We start from the raw sequence: 24,675 nt of genomic DNA, 5'->3' as shown, positions 1-24,675 counted from the left end.
GCGCTGCTCCGCTCCGCCCCGCGCTGCTCCGCTCCGCCCCGCGCTGCTCCGCTCCGCCCCGCGCTGCTCCGCTCCGCCCCGTGCTGCCCTGCGCTGCCCCGCACCGCCCCGCTCCGCCCCGCGCTGCTCCGCTCCGCCCCGCGCTGCTCCGCTCCGCCCCGCTCCGCCCCGTGCTGCCCCGCTCTGCCCTGCGCTGCCCCGCACCGCCCCGCTCCGCCTCGCACTGCCCCGCACTTCCCCGCACCGCCCCGCACTGCCCCGCACTTCCCCGCACCGCCCCGCACTGCCCCGCACTTCCCCGCACCGCCCCGTACCGCCCCGCACTGCCCCGCACCTCCCCGCACCGCCCCGCACCGCCCCGCACTGACCCGCACTGCCCCGCACCGCCCCGCACTGACCCGCACTGCCCCGCACCGCCCCGCACTGACCTGCACTGCCCCGCACTGACCCGCATTGACCCGCACTGCCCCGCACCGCCCCGCACTGCCCCGCATTGCCCCGCACTTCCCCGCACCGCCCCGCACTGCCCCGCACTGCCCCGCACTGCCCCGCACGGCCCCGCACTGCCCCGCACCGCCCCGCACTGCTCCGCACCGCCCCGCACTGCCCCGCACCGCCCCGCACCGCCCCGCACTTCCCTGCACCGCCCCGCACTGCCCCGCACTGCCCCGCACCGCCCCGCACTGCCCCACATTGACCCGCACTGCCCCGCACCGCCCAGCATTGACCCGCACTGCCCCGCACCGCCCCGCACCGCCCCGCACTGCTCCGCACCGCCCCGCATTGCCCCGCACCGCCCCGCACTGCCCCGCATTGACCCGTATTGACCCGCACTGCCCCGCACCGCCCCGCACCGCCCCGCATTGACCCGCATAGACCCGCACTGCTCCGCACCGCCCCGCATTGAACCGCTCTGCCCCGCACTGCCCCGCACCGCCCCGCATTGACCCGCACTGACCCGCACTGCCCCGCACTGCCCCGCACTGCCCCGCATTGACCCGCATTGACCCGCATTGCCCCGCACTGACCCGCACTGCCCCGCACTGCCCCGCATTGTCCCGCATTGCCCCGCATTGCCCCGCATTGACCCGCATTGACCCGCATTGCCCCGCATTGACCCGCATTGCCCCGCACTGCCCCGCATTGACCCGCACTGACCCGCACTGCCCCGCATTGACCCGCACCGCCCCGCACCGCCCCGCATTGACCCGCACCGCCCCGCATTGACCCGCATTGACCCGCACTGCTCCGCATTGACCCACACCGCCCCGTATTGACCCGCACTGCCCCGCACCGCCCCGCACCGTCCCGCCCCGCACCGCCCCGCTCCGCCCCGCCCCGCACCGCCCCGCACCGCCCCGCACCGCCCCGCACCGCTCCGCACTGACCCTCACTGACCCGCACTGACCCGCACCGCCCCGCACTGACCCTCACTGACCCGCACTGACCCGCACCGCCCCGCACTGACCCGCACCGCCCCGCACTGACCCTCACTGACCCGCACTGACCCGCACCGCCCCGCACTGACCCGCACCGCTCCGCACTGACCCTCACTGACCCGCACCGCCCCGCACTGACCCGCACCGCCCCGCACTGACCCGCACCGACCCGCACCGCTCCGCACTGACCCTCACTGACCCGCACTGACCCGCACCGCCCCGCACCGCCCCGCACTGCCCCGCACTGCCCCGCACCGCTCCGCACTGACCCTCACTGACCCGCACTGACCCGCACCGCCCCGCACCGCCCCTCACCGCTCCGCACTGACCCTCACTTACCCGCACTGACCCTCACTGACCCGCACTGACCCGCACCGCCCCGCACCGCCCCGCACTGCTCCGCCCTGCACCGCCCCGCACTGCCCCGCACTGCTCCGCCCCGCACTGCCCCGCACCGCCCCGCACCGCCCTGCACCGCTCCGCACTGACCCTCACTGACCCGCACTGACCCGCACCGCCCCGCACCGCCCCGCACTGCCCCGCACCGCTCCGCACTGACCCTCACTGACCCGCACTGACCCGCACCGCCCCGCACCGCCCCTCACCGCTCCGCACTGACCCTCACTGACCCGCACTGACCCGCACCGCCCCGCACCGCCCCGCACCGCTCCGCACTGACCCTCACTGACCCGCACTGACCCGCACCGCCCCGCACTGCTCCGCCCTGCACCGCCCCGCACTGCCCCGCACTGCTGCGCCCCGCACTGCCCCGCACCGCCCCGCACCGCCCCGCACTGCCCCGCACTGCTCCGCCCCGCACCGCCCTGCACCGCCCTGCACTGCCCCCGCTGCCCCGCACCGCCCCGCCCCGCGCTGCCCCGCTCTGCCCCGTGCTGGCCCGCTCTGCCCCGTGCTGGCCCGCTCTGCCCCGCGCTGCCCCGCACTACACCGCACTGCACAGTACTGCCCCGCACTGCTCCGCACCGCCCCGCACCGCCCCACACTGCCCCGCACCGCTCTGCACCGCCCTGCACCGCCCTGCACTGCCCCCGCTGCCCCGCACCGCCCCGCCCCGCTCTGCCTCGCACTGCCCTGCGCTGCCCCGCACCGCCCCGCCCCGCACTGCCCTGCACCGCCTCGCACTGCCCCGCACCGCTCTGCACCGCTCTGCACTGCCCCGCACCGCTCTGCACCGCTCCGCACTGCCCCGCACCGCTCTGCACCGCTCCGCACTGCCCCGCACTGCTCCACAATGCTCCGCACCGCCCCGCACTGCCCCGCACTGCCCCGCACTGCCCCGCACCGCCCCGCACCGCTCTGCACTGCCCCGCACCGCTCTGCACCGCTCCGCACTGCCCCGCACCGCCCCGCACTGCCCCGCACTGCCCCGCACTGCCCCGCACCGCCCCGCACCGCTCTGCACTGCCCCGCACCGCTCTGCACCGCCTCGCACTGCCCCGCACCGCCCCGCACCGCTCTGCACTGCCCCGCACCGCTCTGCACCGCTCCGCACTGCCCCGCACTGCTCCACAATGCTCCGCACCGCCCCGCACTGCCCCGCACTGCCCCGCACTGCCCCGCACCGCTCTGCACTGCCCCGCACTGCTCTGCACCGCTCCGCACTGCCCCGCACTGCTCCACAATGCTCCGCACCGCCCCGCACTGCCCCGCACAGCCCCGCACCGCCTCGCACAGCCCTGCACCGCCCCGCCCCGCACTGCTCCGCCCTGCACCGCCCCGCACTGCCCCGCACCGCCCCGCCCCGCACTGCTCCGCCCTGCACCGCCCCGCACTGCCCCGCACTGCCCCGCACTGCTCCGCCCCGCACTGCCCCGCACCGCACCGCCCCGCACTGCCCCGCACTGCTCCGCCCCGCACCGCCCTGCACTGCCCCCGCTGCCCCGCACCGCCCCGCCCCGCGCTGCCCCGTGCTGGCCCGCTCTGCCCTGTGCTGGCCCGCTCTGCCCCGCGCTGCCCCGCACTGCACTATACTGCCCCGCACTGCACTGTACTGCCCCGCACTGCTCTGCACCGCCCGGCACTGCCCCCGCTGCCCCGCACCGCCCCGCCCCGCCCCGCGCTGGCCCACTCTGCCCGCACTGTCCCGCACTGTCCCGCACTGTCCCGCACTGCCCCGCACTGCCCTGCACTTCGCCGCACTGACTCGCACCGCCCCGCCCCGCGCTGGCCCACTCTGCCCGCACTGTCCCGCACTGCCCCGCACTTCGCCGCGCTGACTCGCACCGCCCCGCCCCGCGCTGCCCCGCGCTGGCCCACTCTGCCCGCACTGTCCCGCACTGCCCTGCACTTCGCCGCACTGACTCGCACCGCCCCGCCCCGCGCTGGCCCACTCTGCCCGCACTGTCCCGCACTTCGCCGCGCTGACCCGCACCGCCCCGCTCCGCCCCGCGCTGCCCCGCGCTGGCCCACTCTGCCCGCACTGCCCCGCTTTGCCCCGCACTGCACAGTACTGCACCGCACTGCCCGGCACCGCCCCGCACCGCCCCTCACTGCCCCCTACCGCCCCACACCGCCCTGTACCGCCCCGCACTGCCCCTCGCCGCCCCGCGCTGCCCCGCACTGCACTGTACTGCTCCAAACTGCCCCGCACTACTCCATAGACAGATTGGTCTGATGGGCAGATTCGAATTGAATCCTTAAAATCCAGCACAGCTGTCGAACAGCTTCAAGGACTGGGTTCCATTCTGGCCTTCGGTGACTGTCTGTGTGGAGTTTGCTTTTTCTCCCCGTGTCTGCGTGGGTTTCCTCCAGGTGCTCCAGTTTTATCCCACAGTCCAAAATGTAAAGTTTAGGTGGATTGGCCATGCTAAATTGCCCCTTGTCTCCAAATATGAGCATGTTCTATGCATTTGCAGGGATAGGGTGGGGGAGTTGCCCTAGATAGGGTGCTCTTGGTCGGGTCGGTGCAGATTCGATGGGCCAAATGATCTCCTCATGCACTGGAGGGATTCTAAATGTGAAGTGATGCATTTTTGAAGGAGTAACATGACAAGGGAGTATTTAATGAATGGCAGGACACTAGGAAGCTCAGAGGAACAGAGGGACGTTGGGATGCTTGGCCTGAAGGTGGCAGGACAGGTTAGTAGGGTAGTTAAGAAAGCATATGGGATACTTGCCTTTATCAGTCGTAGCATAGATTGTAAGAGCAGGGAGGTAATGTTGGAGATGTACAGGACTTTGTTTAGGTCACAATTGGGGTACTATGTTCAGTTCTGGTCACCACACAATAGGAGTGAAGTAATTGCACTAGAGAGGGAGCAGAGTAGATTCAACAGGATGTTGCCTGGAATGGAGCGTTTTAGCTATGAAGAGAGGCTGGATACGCTCAGGTTGTTTTCTTTGGAGCAGAGAACACTGAGGGGGACCTGATTGAGGTGTATAAGATTATGAGGTAGGTGGACAGAGTGGATAGAAAGCAGCTGTTCCCCTTAGTTGAAGGGTCTATAACACGGGGGCATAATTTTAAAGTGAAAGGCAGGAGGTTTAGAGGGGGTTTGAGGAACAGTGTGGTGTGGTGAGAATCTGGAATGCACTGCCTACAAGGGTAGTTGAGGCAGCAAACTCACAATCTTTAAAAGGTACTTGAAATGTATTAACATTCAAGGCTATAAGCCAAGTGCTGGGCAGTGGGATTAGCGTACAATAGAATCATTTTTTCTGTCGGTGCAGGTTTGATGGGTCGAAGGGCCTCTTCTGTACTGTGTGATTCTGTGACAATATACTACACACTACACCACATTACGCACTGCACCACACCATACACTACATTGCACTATACACAGCTCAATTGGCCAGACAGCTGGGGTGGGATTCTCCCTTCTGGGGACTAGTCCCCAAGCCAGCGGGAAAACCGGCGCCAACCACTCCGGCATCAGCAGCCCCCGAAAGTGAGGAATTCTCCAAACTTTCGGGGGCTAGTTGGACGCCGGAGTGGTTGGCGCCGCTCCGGCCGGCGGTGAGGGGCCGGCACGAGTTTGCGCAGACCGGCCGGCATATTTCCAAACATGCGCGGGGTTCCCTTCTCCGCACCGGCCCACGGGCAATATGGCGGAGCCCGACAGGGGGCCCGGTGCAGAGGAAAGAAGGCTCCCACGGAAACAGCCCGCCAGCAGGATTGGTAGGCCCCAATCGCGGGCCAGGCCCCGTGGGGGCCCCTCCGGGGTTGGATCCCCCCCGCACCTCCCCCCCCGCCCCCCAGGATCGCCCCCACGAACCTACCTGCCAGGTCCCGTCGTGCGTGAGGTGAGTAATTCACGCCGGTGGGACTGGCCAAAACTGGACGGCCACTCAGCCCATTGGGGCCCGAAGAATCGCCGGGGGGGTGGGCCGCTGTCAGTGGCCCCCGACCGGCGTGGCGGGAATCCCGGCGCCGCCCAAGAAACGGCGCCGGAGAATAGGGCAGCCGGCGTCGGGGTGGCGGAGCGGGATTCGGGCCTCCCCCCAGGAATTTTCCGACCCGGCGGGGGTTTGGAGAATCCCGGCCCTGGTTCATGATGCAGAGCAAGGCCAGCAACGCGGGTTCAATCCCCGTACCAGCTGCGGTTATTCATGAAGACCCCGCCTTCTTAACCTTGTCCCTCACCTGAGATGTGGTGACCCTCAGGTTAAATTGCCACCAGTCAGCTCTTCCCTTCAAAGGGGAAAGCAGCCTATGGTCATCCGGGACTATGGCAACTTTATCTTACGCAGGACAGTATACACCACATCACATTCTTCACTACACTAACAACCAATTTAAGATAATCAGTTGAGCTCATAAATTGGTTCATTTATGCCTGCTGATAACGACACTCATTTATACACAGGGACCCATTCTCTGTAAGCGAAAGGACACTATGTACAATGTAGTGAATTTCATCTGATGTCTTTTCAGTGCAAATTCTTAATGTGACAGATGCACAGATTCTGCCTTGGGGAGTGTTAATTCTGGATTAACTCGATTATATATGGAAAGGAATTTGCTAAAACAAAGCTCACTCTTCTCTCTGGAGAAGTGCTTACAATGCAACCTGTCATTTAAGACCCCCATCTTGCAAAGTAAAAGTGGTCCAAAGATAGAAGGAGAAAAATGTGTTCGCGTAGCATCAATTCTAACAGTGCTAGGTAGGCCAAACAATTCCCCAGGATGTACAACTTTTCAGATAAGTTCGAACAATGAAGTGTTTATTTCTTCAAATACAAGTTAGGTGGGAAATGTTTCCTTGGTTACCTTCATGCTGCAAGCTGGCTTCTCCAGTCTTTTTAAGCATTTTCCTCTGAATGATACCCTCTGGAACACTGAACATGGAAATGCTTCAGTGTCCCTTCAAAGTCTGTAAACAGAGGATCAACATTTGAAGCTTACTGATTTTAGTGCTATCTGATCTAGTGAGTGAAATTGGCAATTAGCATTTTATAGAACTTGGTAAAAATAAACTTCTTACCTGCTGTGAGGAGGAGATTAAATCTGCACTATTACATCGCTCCAAGATCTCAACTCATTCCAGTCAATTAGGGAAACCCACACTTTGAAAGGATGGGAGGGAGGCAATCAAAGTCCAAAGCATAATACTAAAATGCAAATAGGATTGTCTGACAATTGGCTACTGCATACTGCTGCCTTACACAAAACCAAACACATACTCTGGGCTGATGTGAAGACTGGTTCGGTCATTATTTACAAATAAGCCTTCTGGATGCTGGTTTAACAAGTTGTCTTTCATTGGTAATCAATTGAAAGAAGAATCTTTCCAGCTGAACATAAATGACAGGTTTCACTGTACTATTTTTGTCATTCGCTGCTTTGTGGTTTCCAATATGTTCCAATTAGGATTAAACTTTGTTAGTTTGTTATCTTTAAAAATAATCTTTACCTGACCTGTGTTTATGGCAATTCCACTTTCAGAGTGTGTTGTTAATTAATTGAAAAGAGTGGTAAGTCTGAAAACTCAGATGATCTATCATCAAGCCATGTAGACCAAGAAGATTCCAGCTTCAAACCCTGGCATTTGCTAAAATTGGTTAATGGATAGATTAAGAGGGCCAAGTTTTTCTGATAAAGTAAAATGAACAGAGGAACCAGCAGTCAAATGTTTTGCTTCTAATTGTTATCAAGTGGTTTTGATAGAAATGCTCCGATAATAGAATAGCCTGCTGCTGCTGCTCGCTCACTCAGCCACGTATGGAGAATGGGATTTTCACAAGGTACAGGAGGCTACTGCCACCCTCCTATTATTGGAGTGATTCCAAGAGGCTGTTTAGCACAGGGCTAAATCGCTGGCTTTTAAAGCAGACCAAGGCAGTCCAGCAGCACAGTTCAATTCCCGTAACAGCCTCCCCGAACAGGTGCCGGAAATATGGTGACTAGGGGCTTTTCACAGTAACTTCATTTGAAGCCTACTTGTGACAATAAGCGATTTTCATTTTTCATTTCATTCCTGTACTCACAGGAGCACAGGTCAGAGAGACGGCTACAACGTGCCAACTTTGATTCTCCAACTGACAATTGTTGTTAGTAATGGTGCAGGAGCACTGAATCTTCATTTATATCTCAGTTTGATTTACTGTCGAGAGAGTGGGAGGGAAATCGAGAGGAAGAATGGGTCCCTTTTAAATCGGTTAACCTATATTAATTGATCGTTCTGGGCTTACTGTTGATGATTGATCTCAGAGTGGTCAGTACTCCCATAACACTGCTTAAGTTGCCATGTTAATGCTTGTTATTTAGCACATTGTACTGCTCTGATGATGGTATTGCTAGAAGATATCTCAAATTTTGGCCGAATTTTCCGGTCGTTGCGATGCTCTTTTCCCGCCGGTAGCGCGCGCACACCCAGTAACATTGGGTGGGTACAATGGGAAATCCCATTGACAAGCGACGGGAATATAGAATCCCCCCGCCAGTGAATGGTGTGTTGCTGGGGAACCGGAGAATCCTGCCCCTTAACCAACTGCAAGAATGCTTCTTGTATACATTTTTTTTCTAATTGTGTCTAAAATAATTATAAATTGTCCAACACTAGAATTTTTTCACTCTGAAATTTCGATATTCATACAGTTTTTTTCTTTTTTTTAATATTTTATTGAAAATTTTTGGTCAACCATCACAGTACATTGTGTATCCTTTACACAATAATATAACAGTATAAATAACAATGACCTGTTTTATAAACAAAGAATAAATAATATATAACGAAAACTAAAACTAAATGGCAACTGCCTTGTCTCAGATAAACACTCTCCAAAAATATGATTTAACAGTCCAATATACAATTATTTATAGCAACGACCTATACATATTATACATATATATTAACAACCCTGAGAGTCCTTCTGGTTCCTTCCCCCCCCCGGGCTGCTGCTGCTACCACCTTCTTTCCCATTCCCTCTATCTTTCTGTGAGGTATTCGACGAACGGTTGCCACCGCCTGGTGAACCCTTGAGCCGATCCCCTTAGGACAAACTTAATCCGTTCCAGCTTTATAAACCCTGCCATGTCATTTATCCAGGTCTTCACCCCCGGGGGCTTGGCTTCCTTCCACATCAACAGTATCCTGCGCCGGGCTACTAGGGACGCAAAGGCCAAAACATCGGCCTCTCTCGCCTCCTGTACTCCCGGCTCTTGTGCAACCCCAAATATAGCCAACCCCCAGCTTGGTTCGACCCGGACCCCCACTACTTTCGAAAGCACCTTTGTCACCCCCACCCAGAACCCCTGTAGTGCCGGACATGACCAGAACATGTGAGTGTGATTCGCTGGGCTTCTCGAGCACCTCGCACACCTATCCTCTACCCCAAAAAATTTACTGAGCCGTGCTCCAGTCATATGCGCCCTGTGTAACACCTTAAATTGAATCAGGCTTAGCCTGGCACACGAGGACGATGAGTTTACCCTACTTAGGGCATCCGCCCACAGCCCCTCCTCAATCTCCTCCCCCAGCTCTTCTTCCCATTTCCCTTTCAGCTCATCTACCATAATCTGCCCCTCGTCCCTCATTTCCCTACATATATCTGACACCTTACCGTCCCCCACCCATGTCTTTGAGATCACTCTGTCCTGCACCTCATGCGTCGGAAGCTGCGGGAATTCCCTCACCTGTTGCCTCGCAAAAGCCCTCAGTTGCATATACCGGAATGCATTCCCTTGGGGCAACCCATATTTCTCGGTCAGCGCTCCCAGACTTGCGAACTTCCCATCCACAAACAGATCTTTCAGTTGCGTTACTTCTGCTCTTTGCCATATTCCAAATCCCCCATCCATTCTCCCCGGGGCAAACCTATGGTTATTTCTTATCGGGGACCCCACCAAGGCTCCCGTCTTTCCCCTATGCCGTCTCCACTGTCCCCAAATTTTCAAAGTCACCACCACCACCGGGCTTGTGGTGTAGTTCCTCGGTGAGAACGGCAATGGGGCTGTCACCATAGCCTGTAGGCTAGTCCCCCTACAGGACGCCCTCTCCAATCTCTTCCACGCCGCTCCCTCCTCTTCTCCCATCCACTTACTCACCATTGAGATATTGGCGGCCCAGTAGTACTCACTTAGGCTCGGTAATGCCAGCCCCCCCCTATCCCTACTACGCTGTAAGAATCCCTTCCTCACTCTCGGGATCTTCCCGGCCCACACAAAACTCATGATACTCTTTTCGATCCTTTTGAAAAAAGCCTTCGTGATCACCACCGGGAGGCACTGAAACACAAAGAGGAATCTCGGGAGGACCACTATCTTAACCGCCTGCACCCTCCCTGCCATTGACAGGGATACCATGTCCCATCTCTTGAAGTCCTCCTCCATTTGTTCCACCAATCGCGTTAAATTTAACCTATGCAATGTACCCCAATTCTTGGCTATCTGGATCCCCAAGTAACGAAAGTCCCTTGTTACCTTCCTCAGCGGAAAGTCCTCTATTTCTCTGCTCTGCTCCCCTGGATGCACCACAAACAACTCACTTTTCCCCATGTTCAGTTTATATCCTGAGAATTCTCCAAACTCCCGAAGTGTCCGCATTATCTCTGGCATCCCCTCCGCCGGGTCCGCCACATATAACAACAAATCATCCGCATATAGAGATACCCGGTGTTCTTCTCCTCCTCTAAGTACTCCCCTCCACTTCTTGGAACCCCTCAATGCTATTGCCAGGGGCTCAATCGCCAGTGCAAACAATAATGGGGATAGAGGGCATCCCTGCCTTGTCCCTCTGTGAAGCCGAAAGTATGCAGATCCCCGTCCATCCGTGACCACACTCGCCACTGGGGCCCTATACAACAGCTGCACCCATCCAACATACTCATCTCCAAAACCAAATCTCCTCAGCACCTCCCACAGATAATCCCACTCCACTCTATCAAATGCTTTCTCAGCATCCATCGCCACCACTATCTCCGCTTCCCCCTCTGGTGGGGGCATCATCATTACCCCGAGCAGCCTCCGTATATTCGTATTCAGCTGTCTCCCCTTCACAAACCCAGTTTGGTCCTCATGGACCACCCTCGGGACACAATCCTCTATCCTCATTGCCATTACCTTGGCCAGAATCTTAGTGTCTACATTTAGGAGGGAAATAGGTCTATAGGACCCGCACTGCAGCGGGTCCTTTTCCTTCTTTAGGAGAAGCGATATTGTTGCCTCTGACATAGTCGGGGGCAGCTGTCCCCTTTCCTTTGCCTCATTAAAGGTCCTCATCAATAGCGGGGCGAGCAAGTCCACATATTTCCTGTAAAATTCAACTGGGAATCCATCCGGTCCCGGAGCCTTCCCCGCCTGCATGCTCCTAATTCCTTTCACTACTTCCTCTATTTCAATCTGTGCTCCCAGTCCCACCCTTTCCTGCTCCTCCACCTTGGGAAATTCCAGCCGGTCCAGAAAGCCCATCATTCTCTCCCTCCCATCCGGGGGTTGAGCTTCGTATAATTTTTTATAAAATGCCTTGAACACTCCATTCACTCTCTCAGCTCCCCGCTCCATCTCTCCTTCCTCATCCCTCACTCCCCCTATTTCCCTCGCTGCTCCCCTTTTCCTCAATTGGTGGGCCAGCAACCTGCTCGCCTTCTCCCCATATTCGTACTGTACACCCTGTGCCTTCCTCCACTGTGCCTCTGCAGTACCCGTTGTCAGCAAGTCAAATTCTACGTGTAGCCTTTGCCTTTCCCTGTACAGTCCCTCCTCCGGTGCCTCCGCATATTGCCTGTCCACCCTCAGAAGTTCTTGCAGCAACCGCTCCCGTTCCCTACTCTCCTGCTTTCCTTTATGTGCCCTTATTGATATCAGCTCCCCTCTAACCACTGCCTTCAGCGCCTCCCAGACCACTCCCACCTGGACCTCCCCATTATCATTGAGTTCCAAGTACTTTTCAATGCACCCCCTCACCCTTCGACACACCCCCTCATCTGCCATTAGTCCCATGTCCATTCTCCAGGGTGGGCGCCCTTCTGTTTCCTCCCCTATCTCCAAGTCCACCCAATGTGGAGCGTGATCCGAAATGGCTATAGCCGTATACTCCGTTCCCCTCACCTTCGGGATCAACGCCCTTCCCAAAACAAAAAAGTCTATTCGCGAATAGACTTTGTGGACATAGGAGAAAAACGAAAACTCCTTACTCCTAGGTCTGCTAAATCTCCACGGGTCTACTCCTCCCATCTGCTCCATAAAATCTTTAAGCACCTTGGCTGCTGCTGGCCTCCTTCCAGTCCTGGACCTCGACCTGTCCAGCCCTGGTTCCAACACCGTATTGAAATCTCCCCCCATTACCAACTTTCCCACCTCTAGGTCCGGGATGCGTCCTAGCATACGCCTCATAAAATTGGCATCATCCCAGTTCGGGGCATATATGTTTACCAAAACCACCGTCTCCCCCTGTAGTTTGCCACTCACCATCACGTATCTGCCCGCGCTATCCGCCACTATAGTCTTTGCCTCAAACATTACCCGCTTCCCCACTAATATAGCCACCCCCCTGTTTTTCGCATCTAGCCCCGAATGGAACACCTGCCCCACCCAACCTTTGCGTAGTCTCACCTGGTCTATCAGTTTCAAGTGCGTTTCCTGTAACATAACCACGTCTGCCTTAAGTTTCTTAAGGTGTGCGAGTACCCGTGCCCTCTTTATCGGCCCGTTCAGCCCTCTCACGTTCCACGTGATCAGCCGGGTTGGGGGGCTTTTTACCCCCCCCCCCTTGTCGATTAGCCATCCCCTTTTTCCAGCTCCTCACCCGGTTCCCACGCAGCTGTGTCCCCCCCAGGCGGTGCCCCCCTGCCCATCCCACCCCATGCCAGCTCCCCCCTCTCCCCAGCAGCAGCAGCCCAATAAATCCCCCCTCCCACCCCCCCGCTAGATCCCCCACTAGCGTAGTTACAGCCCCCATGTTGCTCCCAGAAGTCAGCAAACTCTGGCCGACCTCGGCTTCCCTCCGTGACCTCGACTCGCACCGTGCGACGCCCCCTCCTTCCTGCTTCCCTATTCCCGCCATGATTATCATAGCGCGGGAACCGAGCCCGCGCTTCCCCCTTGGCCCCGCCCCCAATGGCCAACGCCCCATCTCCTCCACCTCCTTTCCTCCCCCCACCACCTCCTGTGGAAGAAAGAAAAGTTACCACATCGCAGGATTAATAACATAAAACTCCTCTTTCCCCCCTTTTTACCCCCCTCTTCGCCCCCCATACTCGCCCCACCACTTTGTTTCAAACATTCTTTTTTTAATAACCCGCTCATTCCAATTTTTCTTCCACGATAAAAGTCCACGCCTCATCCGCCGTCTCAAAGTAGTGGTGCCTCCCTTGATATGTGACCCACAGTCTTGCCGGTTACAGCATTCCGAATTTTATCTTCTTTTTGTGAAGCACCGCCTTGGCCCGATTAAAGCTCGCCCTCCTTCTCGCCACCTCCGCACTCCAGTCTTGGTATACGCGGATCACCGCGTTCTCCCACTTACTGCTCCGAGTTTTCTTTGCCCATCTAAGGACCATCTCTCTATCCTTAAAACGGAGGAATCTCACCACTATGGCTCTAGGAATTTCTCCTGCTCTCGGTCCTCGCGCCATCACTCGGTATGTTCCCTCCACCTCCAGCGGACCCGCCGGGGCCTCCGCTCCCATTAACGAGTGCAGCATCGTGCTCACATATGCCCCGACGTCCGCTCTCTCCGCACCTTCAGGAAGACCAAGAATCCTTAGGTTGTTCCTCCTCGCGTTGTTCTCCAGCGCCTCCAGCCTTTCCACACATCGTTTATGGTGTGCCTCGTGCATCTCCGTCTTCACCACCAGGCCCTGTATGTCGTCCTCATTCTCGGCAGCCTTTGCCTTCACGACCCGAAGCTCCCGCTCCTGGGTCTTTTGCTCCTCCTTTAGCCCTTCGATCGCCTGTAATATCGGGGCCAACAGTTCCTTCTTCATTTCCTTTTTGAGTTCTTCCACGCAGCGTTTCAAAAACTCGTGTTGTTCAGGGCCCCATATTAAACTGCCACCTTCCGACGCCATCTTGGTTTTTGCTTGCCTTCCTTGCCGCTGCTCTAAAGGATCCACTGCAATCCGGCCACCTTCCTCTCCTTTTTTCATCCATATCCAGGGGGGATTCCCTTCTGGTTCACCGCACAGTACTTTTAGCCGTTAAAATTGCCGTTGGGGCTCTTATTAAGAGCCCAAAAGTCCGTTCCACCGGGAGCTGCCGAAACGTGCGACTCAGCTGGTCGTCGCCGCACCCGGAAGTCCCATACAGGTTTTTTTTAACAATTATATCAACTGTGTGATTTTTTTTTTGGTGCCACTGTAGATGTTCTTCTCTCTCGGTCACACACTGTGAAATGGTTTTTAGAATGCCTTTTATTCCTTGGGGCTTTAATCCAACATGGATTTCTTTTTTTTTTAATACTCATTTTTGCATCACAGCTAATTGTTTTGTTACATTTATTTTGATGACTTTTTCCGATTCATATTCCTCCACCCATTTCACTCACACCCAAAAAAAGGAAACATTTGGTTTTTCCAGAGTACTAACTCTGCTCTGTCTAACCACAAATGCATCTCTCTCCTTCCCTAATCTCAAATCTTGACATCAACCACAACTCTTGTAATAGTAAAAGACCTATGTCCAGATGTTTTTTTTTAACCAGACAACTCTGGTAGCATTGACTGACGCAAATTAGCTATCGGATCACAGAATGTGTGGACAGTTGCTTCATTATTGACAAATGATTGACAAGATAGACTGTTTTGGATACTGACTTTTTTTCTTACACAATTATTGCCCCTGGTTACATACAGAAAGTTCGTGAAATATACTAATTGCCACAGCAGCCTTGTTGGCTGATCTGTCAGCAGGGCCTGGTTAAATCCAATGGTTGGTGAACTCTGAGAACTACTTCTCAGGGGGAAGTAAGAATATTTCAGTAGTGTGAAATTTGTACCCTGTGCCATGATGAATGAAAAATCCCTACTAAATAGTAGTTGAAGAAGGTCTCTCTTCCCCCCCCCCTCCCATTTTTTTCTCTCTTCAGTGATCCTTATCCATGCACAGTAGAACTGGTAACTCTAGACTCTGGTATTTGCAGCCTAGTGATAAATGTTGCGGGGTGAGTATGTAGTATGAATCACTTAATTTATGTTAAGTGAAAATGTGGGTGTTTGTTTCTCAGATTTGTTGCGGAAATTGTAATATTGTCATGAGAAATTATGCTAAAAATTATTGCCCAATCAGGGCAAAATGGATTGCTTTCTTCCAACTTTTACAGGCCCCATCTTAAAAGCTGACATTTTTTCCTTGCCGGTTTTAGCCGAGGGTTATAAAACCAGGTATCATCTTTCATACATCAGTGGTAAATCATTTCAATTCACTTGCAGCACTAACAAACCTCAATATCCCTTCATGATTCAGGTGACCACAGTACCTAATGTACAAGATTGACTGCCAAACTGTGGTGCCCATTGTTCAAGTAAATTGTTGATAGTATTTGTACATGAACAAAATGGCTGCAAAAGGACTTTATTATAACGTACACAAAAAACAAGCCATGGGTAGATAGTTTAAAACTTACAACCCACTTTTTTTTAATGTCCTCTAAGGTTTCAGAGAGAGCACAGTGGCTTCCATGACAAAATTACAAAATGATTTGTTGATGTGTTCCACCTTTAATTAACCTACTGCTTGAGATGGCCAACGTTGGAGTGCTTGTCTAAAAGAAGTGGAATTGTATTATTTGACGCTGTATAGAGTTCCTGTTTGCTATTGTAATTCATAATTGATACAATGTTCCACCTTTTATTAACCTACTGTTTGAGATGGCCAATGTTGGAGTGCTTGCCAAAAAATAAGTGAAATTGTATTATTTGATCCTGTGTAGAGTTCCTGTTTGCTACTGTAATTGAAAAACCGTAATCTCCTTATTAATGCCTATTGTTTAGGAGTTTACAAATATAAATGCAAGCGCAGCAAGAATATTTATTAAATTGAAAATCTAAACACAAATGTATGAGCACCATATTTCATTCTATAATGTAGATATTTACCTTTCAATGGAATTATTGGCTCAATTTCGGTTTGTTTAATTGGAAAGACAAGCAGGTATTACATTTTATTTTTCTCCAATTCAAAGGGATGAAAAAGGGAACCTTCCCCTTGAGGAATCCAGCAGACATGCTTTAGGCAAACCAGTGCATAAAGGATCAGAGTCACCTAATTCTTTCCTGGATCAGGAATATCGAAAGCGCTTCACTGTGATTGAAGGAGATGCAATGATTCTCAGTTATGATTATGACACAAGCAGGTCAAGTGTACCAGGCAGAAGAGAAAATACTCTGACCTATGGTAATTTTAGCTTTTGTGTCAATTGTGTGTTCAGAGCTGGTTCCGATCATATGTGTTCTTTTAAAGAAATGTATGTTTATGAAAGTGGGTCGAGTACTGTTGAGAGCCTTCAACCAATTAAACTGCAGAACCAAAGATCACGGGCGAAATTCTCCGGTATCGGCACGGTGTCCGCCGACCGGCGCCAAAAACGGCGCTAATCAGTCCGGCATCGCGCCGCCCCAAAGATGCGGAATCCTCCGCATCTTGGGGGGCCGAGCCCTAACCTTGAGGGGCTAGGCCGGCGCCGGACTGATTTCCGCCCCGCCAGCTGACGGGAAAGGCCTTTGGTGCCCCACCAGCTGGCGCGGAAATGACATTGCCGGGCAGCGCATGCACGGGAGCGTTAGCGGCCGCTCACGGCATCCCCGCGCATGCCCTGTGGAGGGAGTCTCTTCCGCCTCCGCCATGGTGGAGACTGTGACAAAGGTGGAAGGAAAAGAGTGCCCCCACGGCACAGGCCCGCCCGCAGATCGGTGGGCCCCGACCGCGGGCCAGGCCACCGTGGGGGCACCCCCCGGGGCCAGATCGCCTCACGCCGGAGCCCGCCCGCGCCGCCTTGTCCCGCCGGTAAGAGTGGTGGTTTAATCCACGCCGGCAGGACAGGCATTCTAGCAGTGGGACTTCGGCCCATCCGGGCCGGAGAATCGTGGGGAGGGCCCCGCCAACCGGCGCGGCGCGATTCCCGCCCCCGCCGAATCTCCGGTGCCGGAGAATTCGGCAACTGGCGGGGGCAGGATTCACGGCAGCAGCCGGCGATTCTCCGATCCGGTGGGGGTCGGAAAATCTCGCCCCACATTACAAAACTTCAACCAATTAAATCCTAAGCTTCATTTTGTCTCTTTAACCAACCAGATGCCAGAGCCATGTCACCAGTAAACAATCAGATCGTAGAACCATCTAATGTTATTTCTGATTAATTTGAAGTTCTAAAAATGATCAGTTGCTAGTCTCTCAAGAACGAATTTTGTCGCATATAGTTCATTTTTATTTATTCATGAGGTGTGAGCATCACTGGCCAACTCAGTGATTTTTGCCCAACCCTAATTGCCTACAAGAAGTTGGTGGTGAGCCGCTTTCTTGAACCATTGCAATCCAACTGGTGCAGTAATACCTGCAATGCTGTTGTGAAGGGAATTCCAGTGTTTTGATCCAGCAAAAGTGAAGGAGCGGGAATATATTTCCAATTCAGGATGGTTTCTGACCAGGAAGACAGCTTGCAGGTGGTGGTGTTCCCATGCACCTACTGACTGTATCATTCTAGGTGGTAGAGGCTGCGAGTTTGGACGGTGCTGTCAAAGGGACCTTGACAAATTGCTTCAGTGCATCTCGGAGATGGTACATACTGCTGCCACTGTGCATTGGTAATGAAGGGAGTGAATGTTTACCTTGGTGAGGGAATGAGGTGCCAATCGAGCAGGCTGATTTATTCTAAGGTTTCTCCTGCATCTTGTGTGTTATTAGATCTGTGCTCATCCAGTCAAGTGGAGAGTATTCGTGGTCCTGTCTTTTGCCTTGGAGACAGTGGACAATCTTTCCTGTAGAGACAGTTCCTAATTCCTAATCTATTCCTGAATATTAAAACCCTAACTGTATTTTTTTTAAATTCAACAACTCCGGAAAAGCAAAGCATAAGTTTGTCCACTCCTTTTTCCCACCCTACGAAATGCCTCAACTCATAATAGACCTACACCCTGTATGGACGAGTGCTCCCTGGCTCGAAGCCAGTAGAGACAAATCATCTTGGAGGCAGTCACGGAACGTGTTTATTTTGACTTTGTCTTGCAATGCTGAAATAAACAGCTGCCACCTTCGGTCGAACCCCTCAATTGCTCCCCTCACGGTGTACTTGACTTTCCCGAGGTATAGAAATTCCATCAGATCCCCCAGCCATACTGAGGCACTGGCAGGGATGCAGATCTCCATCCCATCAGCAATCACCTCCAAGCAATCAGCGAGGCGAAAGCTATGACATCGGCCCCGTTCCGGCAAGTTTGATACCCCAAATACGGCCACTAAGGAACAGGGCTCCAATTCAATTTTCAGAATCGGCGACATGGTGCTTAAGAAGAAGGTCTATAACCCCACAAGCTTAGAACATGACCAGAACAGGTGCACAAGGTTGCCCGGACCTCTCCTACAACGCTCGCAGTTAGCCTCCACTGCCGCAAAATTCCTACTCATCCTGATAGTGTATATGGCTCATCATAAGCTGCATTAAGCCAAGCCGTGCACACAAGGACATGGTGTTCACCTCCGCAGGGCCTCATTCCACACCCCATCCTCCAACACCAGCCTCAACTCCTCTTCCCACTTGGCCTTAATCCCTTCCACCGATACTGCATCTTTGGCTACAATCCTTCCATAGATACCCGAGGTACTCGCCTCCTCTGCCCCGGAAGTGGAAGAACCCTCTCCATCAATGAGGTTGGTGGCGCCACAGAGAATGTCAGAAAAATCTGTTTCACAAAGTTGCGAACCTGCAGGTATCTGAAGGGGTCAGATAAGGGTCAGAGAGCCCAAATTTCTCCAACAACACTCCAAACTCGCAAACCATCCCTCCAAGAACAGATCCCCCATTCCTTCCAGCCCCTCCTCTTTCCACCACCCAAACGTGACATCCAACCTTGCAGGCTCAAACATATGATTCGCGCACATTGGAACCAGCTTCAATACCGCCCCAATATAAAATGTTGGTAAAATTGTCTCCATATCTTCAGCGTGGAGACAACTACCAGATTTGCCGCATATTTAACTGGTGAGAACTGGAGTAAGGCCGTCGCTAGTGCCCTCAACCCCGACCCCCTGCATGATTTTGACTCTTATCACCACACCACCCCAACACCTTCGCCACCCAGTGATACATCAAGCTCGGCAAAGCCAAGTTCCCTGACTGTCAGTCTCTCTGAAGGACTGTCCTTCGAATCCTGCCATCAGTTTAAGGGTTGACTGATGCTGAGAATATTAAGCCTACAAAGTGAGAACACTGGGCTCTGCAGTTTATTCAAATTATAAGTGAATTTCTGCATTGAAGTTGTCTAAATTCAGGAATTAACCTGTAATTTCATGGTTCACATAAGCTGTTGCTCTCCATTTACAAATGATGGCCTACCTGACTACTATTTGCATAAGTAACTAATTCGTTACATGAAAGAAAAAATAATTGCCCACAAGTCTTGGTGCAGATAAATCTAATGATTTGGTTTGCAGCATCTGATTAAGTTTCCATTGAGTATTAATAAACCAGATGGGTGTGGGGTGGAGGGGAGTGGCAGGGTGCAATCTTATTTAATTAAGTTCTGCAATATTTAAAGATTCTGATGAGTCGAGTGGTTAATAATAAAAATCGAGAAGCAAGGTGAAGGGTTTCTTCGAAGCATAGAACACAACACGATTCACTGGAATGGAACAACACAATCTGTAGATTCAATATTACTTGCAGTAATCTGCCTCCCTCAATCTTACCAGTTAACAAAATCAACTTTTCAAATCGAACTGCTGAATAGGGTATGGCTAATAGACTGCTTCGGAATTTCAAAGATGAAAAGAAGCAAGCAATAGCAGCACAAACTGAATGATCGGAAAAATATTTTTATTGCTGTTTCTAGGCAAACTAAGGCCGATTTCCATGCCCGTGGAATACAGCTGGGTAGGAGAATATGAAGATTCAAACAGGTCAAAAAGAGATGGAAGGAGAGGTGAGTGGCTTTTTTATTCTGTGCATATCCCGAATTTTTGTTGAAAATTGGCATTTATAGGGCAGCATGGCGGTGCAGTGGCTAGCACTGCTGCATCACGACACCGAGGTCCCAGGTTCGATCCTGGCCCTGGGTCACTGTCCCTAAGGAGTTTGCACATTCTCCCCGTGTTTGCGTGGGATTCACCCCTACAACCCAAAGATGAAATGAAATGAAATGAAAATTGCTTATTATCACAAGTAGGCTTCAAATGAAATTACTGTGAAAAGCCCCTAGTCGCCACATTCCGGCGCCTGTTCAGGGAGGCTGGTACAGGAATTGAACCGTGCTGCTGGCCTGCCTTGGTCTGCTTTAAAAGCCAGCTATTTAGCCCAGTGTGCTAAACCAACCCAAAAATGTGCAGGTTAGGTGGATTGGCCACGTTAAATTGCCCCTTAATTGGAAAAATGTAATTGGGTACTCTAAATTAAGATTTAAAAAAAAAAAGAAAATTTGCATTTACAAAACATAGATTAAATTGAACATTTTCACTGAATGTTGCACAGCCTTTTTTTTGTGTGCACCAATGGATCGTCCATGCAAATTCACACGGCTAGATTTGAATTGGGAGTACAATATTGAAGATGAACTATGAATGCAGGTGTCCCTTTACAGTCGCAGCTTCGTGGGTGAATTTGTCTTGTTTGTGAATTTACGAAATCCACTAAAAAGTCAGTAAAGTGCTTGTAACTTTCAAGTTTCAAGTTGCAAGTTTTTTAAAGTGAATTTGAATTGGTGATTATCCGTAGTATCCCTACAGTGCAGAAGAAAGCCATTCAGCCCATCGAGTCTGCACTTACCTTTGAAAGAGCCCTCAACCTAGGCCCACTCCCTCATCCTATCCACACAGACAGTCACCCAAGGCCAGAATCGAACCCGGGTCCCTGGAGCTGTGAGCCAGCAGTGCTAACCACTGTGCCGCCTGGACTATGAAAGGTGCACAGCAGATTACATAGAATTTACAGTGCAGAAGGGGGCCATTCGGCCCATCGAGTCTGCACCGGCTCTTGGAAAGAGCACCATACCCAAGTCCACACCTCCACCCTATCCCCACAACCCAGTAACCCCACCCAGCACTAAGGGCAATTTTGGACACTAAGAGCAATTTAGCTTGGCCAATTCACCTAACCTGCACATCTTTGGACTGTGGGAGTAAACCGGAGCACCCGGAGGAAACCCACGCAGACACGGGGAGAACGTGCAGACTCCGCACAGACAGTGACCCAGCAGGGAATCGAAACTGGGACCCTGGAGCTGTGAAGCAATTGTGCTAACCACCATGCTACCGTGCTGCAAGTCTTCACAGCACCAGGGATCAGCACCAGGGACCCTGATTCAATTCTGGCCTTGGATGACTGTCTGTGTGGAGCTTGCACATTCTCCTCGTGTCTGCGGGGTCACAAGGATAGGGTGGGGGAATGGGCCTCCGTAGGATGCTCTTTCAGAATGCTGATTGTAGATTGCATAACTGTACCCATAATTGTGCTCTGAGTTTCAGAGATGTCGGTACACACAGCCTTCAAATGTCAGCGGTACCTGTTGGGGCTATTTTTAACTTTTGGGAGCATGCCAAGAGTCAGCCCACTCTGCCAACAAAGAGGCCAGAGCTGTTTTGAGGATTAGGCACCGCAAAGTAGTTTGCCAGATTGACGCTGGCACAATACTGACCCAACAGCAAGATAATAGGGACAGTGAGGGGAGTGGTTAAACATTGTCAATGTGGAGAGCAGAGGATAGCCAGGGCAACAGTGACGAAAATTACTTGTGAGATGCAAAGGTACGCTTTTCTAAAATAATTTCAAATTTATCATTTCAGGACCTCTTTGGTTTTATTGTCACTGAAGCTGGTGAGATTGTGCATGACACACGCTTGGCCATGTTTTGTCCTGACATTTTAATTAGGTATCATTAGATCCAGTATTCTGATTTACATAATGAAAAGGATTACCACTTGAAATAGGCAGGTACTTTGAGCTGGTCCCTGTTTAAGCCCTCTTTCAAGGCCATTAATGTCAGCTAATGCTGATTTGGATGAGTTACAATTGACTGATTTATATCTATCTACCAATGAACCATTGATTAGAAGGAGCAGGAATTGTGCTGTGGTACCTGCAGAGTAATGCTAAATCAGATATGTTGTTGTCTACGATGGGCACGATTCTCTGGCCTCGTTGCACCATTGCTCGAGTGAAACGAGGCCCGTGAATAGCAGGAGAGGCCGATAACGAGAACCGTGCCAGGCGCCAAACAGTTTGCGATGCAGCCAGCCCACTCTAGTAGGCAAAATCAGGATCTCGCCATTGGCGAGAAACCAACTATCACCATTTAAACCCTATTTCCATAATGAACGGGAGCCTCTCCTTATCCAACAATCTCCCATGATTCATCGGCCTCCCCAGCAAGTGGTCATGCTGGCGCCAATTAGTGCTCCTGTTTCAAAACGTGATCCTGGTGGAAAGGCTTCTGTGGGGAGCCTAGGAGGTGAGTAGCCATCTTTGTTCACAGGCAAAGACACCAGGGGCGCTGGGCTTGCCACCCAATGCTCGACGGGGGTGGGGGACCCTCGGCTAGAGGTGGGGGACCCCAGCTGGGGGGGGGGGAGACCCTCCGCAGGGGTGGGTTGCCATGGGAGGGTGGAGGTGCTGGGGGAGGCAACAGGGAGGAAACCACACGCGGCACCACCATGCCGACCCCTGGATCATGTGTATCTGTTACGGGCACAACCCTTGTCCCTGCCTGTCTGTCCCACTGATCACCCAAAACTCCCAATTGATGTCCGAGGCCTCTGGCTGTGAGGCTGAAGGCCATTGCTAATAGGTAATCGTGGTTAAGTGAGCACTTCACACAACCCAAGTGGATTCTCGTGGGTGGGCGGACCATGTCGCATGTGAGAGTTAATGACTAGCATTCCAATCAGACCGTGATGCCTATCCACTGTGACTGAACACTGCGGGAGGCAACACCACACACGCAGCAGCCAACATCCGAACACAAATGGATGGGACACAGCTCCGGGGACATGTCCATGGCCGGAGGGTGGGGGCCAGTGCCAAGCCCAGGTGACGTTATGAGTGGGTGTCTGGGTACAGGGTTGGGGTCTGGTGAGGGGAGCCCACCGTGGCTGGGCGTGTGTGGGCAGAGCATTCCAGGTGGGAGGGGAGGGGGGTATCATTGGGGGAATGGAGGGTCTCTGGGTGGGATCCACCACTGTTCCTCAGCTTAACATCCTCTCCCAATGCCTTACAGATATTGAACATTATGGCAGAGATATTGGACCCAGTAGAACTTGCCCTAGTGGTGCTGTTGCTAAGTCGGGCGGCCAGACGCCAGAGACGGTGCAGCAACAATGTCAGCAGATGCTCGAGGCGGCGGACCACGTGCTGGACCCGCCCCACACCCTGAGGACCTGACCTCCCATCAGGCCAGGGAGGGACCAGAGGGGGAGTCCCAGGGTGTACCGACGTCGTTGGTCATCCGAACCAATGACGGACAGCGAGTGACGCAGGAGGTTCCGCCTCAACAAGGAAATGGTGTGGCAACTGTGCCATATCCTTACGAACTTGACACCATATGAACGTCCTGACCACACACTAATGTCTCCATCAGCTCCAGGAATACCTCATCCGTCGGCTCAGCATCAGGCTGGGATCCAGCTGCTCTGACTGCTGTCTCGTCTGTGGGTTCCTGCCTCTACCTGATGTACATCAGCAGCTGCGTGGTGCTCATCAGATTGTGTAACCGGACCACTAAAATTCCCCACCGAGGTGCGTGTATCTGCACTGGTGGGCAGTGGGGATGACAGCTGTGATGCCTCGATCGTGTCTGGAGCTCCCTGCCGAGGTCCTGGGAGGCTGGAGAGGTGGTTACCAGGGATGGGCTGGTGCCGACGGCGAGATAGAATGGACATGTGATCAGTGGGAGGGATGGGTCAGTTAGTAAGGCAATAATAACTCGTGTTTAACAGGGTGGAGGCCGGTGGTTCTTCACCTCTGCGGCGTCCGACAGCCTCCACATATCTGACCGCCCTGTCCTCAGCCACCCCAGTCAGCTCCAGAGCCCACTCCTCAAAGAAGGTGAGGAATCTTAAGTCTGGCACACCGCTACCCTGGGCCTTCTCCCAATGATTATGGGAGAGCTTTACCTGTTGAGGTACAAAGAGGGCATCATTAGTCACATGCGTGGTTCACAGTGGTGGGACGGGGGTGTGAAGAAAGGTTTGTGGGGGATTGAAGAGAGAGGGGGATTGTGAAGGGACGGTTGGGGGTCGCATGGAGAGTTTGGCGGGTGGATGTTCGCATGGGGCAGAAAGGTCTCAAGGGAGGGGGGGTCGCTTGTGTCTACTCACTCAAGCTGGCCGATGTACGTCATTGACCTTTTTCGGCACTGGAGGCCAATCCTCCTGGTCACACTCCTGGAGCTCATAGCTGCCGCCAGCTCATCCCAGGCAGCACTGGCTGCCCTGTGGCTGACCCTCCAGGACTTCAGAGGAACACAACATCTCTCCTGGCCTCCACTGAGTCTAGGAGCCTCCCCAGGTCTGCATCTCCGAATCTTGGGGTCGGTCTCCTGGGCGTCATAGTTGCGAGCTGACTGGGGTTGGCTGAGTAAGGGCTGCTCAACCTCGTTAGTGGGGTCTGCCATGTGTGGTGCCGACAAATCGGCTGGCATT

The 24,675-nt window shown here is 53.6% G+C and overlaps 1 protein-coding gene across 4 annotated transcripts in view; it reads left to right on the top strand.

The window, feature by feature from the left end:
• The window catches only part of cnksr2a (connector enhancer of kinase suppressor of Ras 2a), an 842,905-nt gene that overhangs the window by 543,783 nt on the left and 274,447 nt on the right, over positions 1–24,675 (top strand). For 3 of the 4 annotated variants that reach the window (XM_072514071.1, XM_072514073.1, XM_072514070.1), the window contains 3 exons: positions 14,924–14,998; positions 16,019–16,230; positions 19,878–19,967. In XM_072514071.1, coding sequence (XP_072370172.1) covers positions 14,924–14,998; positions 16,019–16,230; positions 19,878–19,967 — 377 coding nt within the window. The remainder of the gene's footprint in view (positions 1–14,923; positions 14,999–16,018; positions 16,231–19,877; positions 19,968–24,675) is intronic. The other variant, XM_072514072.1, reaches the window with a different exon arrangement.

The sequence above is a fragment of the Scyliorhinus torazame genome, chromosome 8, assembly GCF_047496885.1.
Source record: "Scyliorhinus torazame isolate Kashiwa2021f chromosome 8, sScyTor2.1, whole genome shotgun sequence".
In the NCBI taxonomy this organism is placed as follows: Eukaryota; Metazoa; Chordata; class Chondrichthyes; order Carcharhiniformes; family Scyliorhinidae; genus Scyliorhinus; species Scyliorhinus torazame.
The sequence above is the reverse complement of the archived record's forward strand: the minus strand, read 5'-3'. Positions and strand labels throughout refer to the sequence as shown.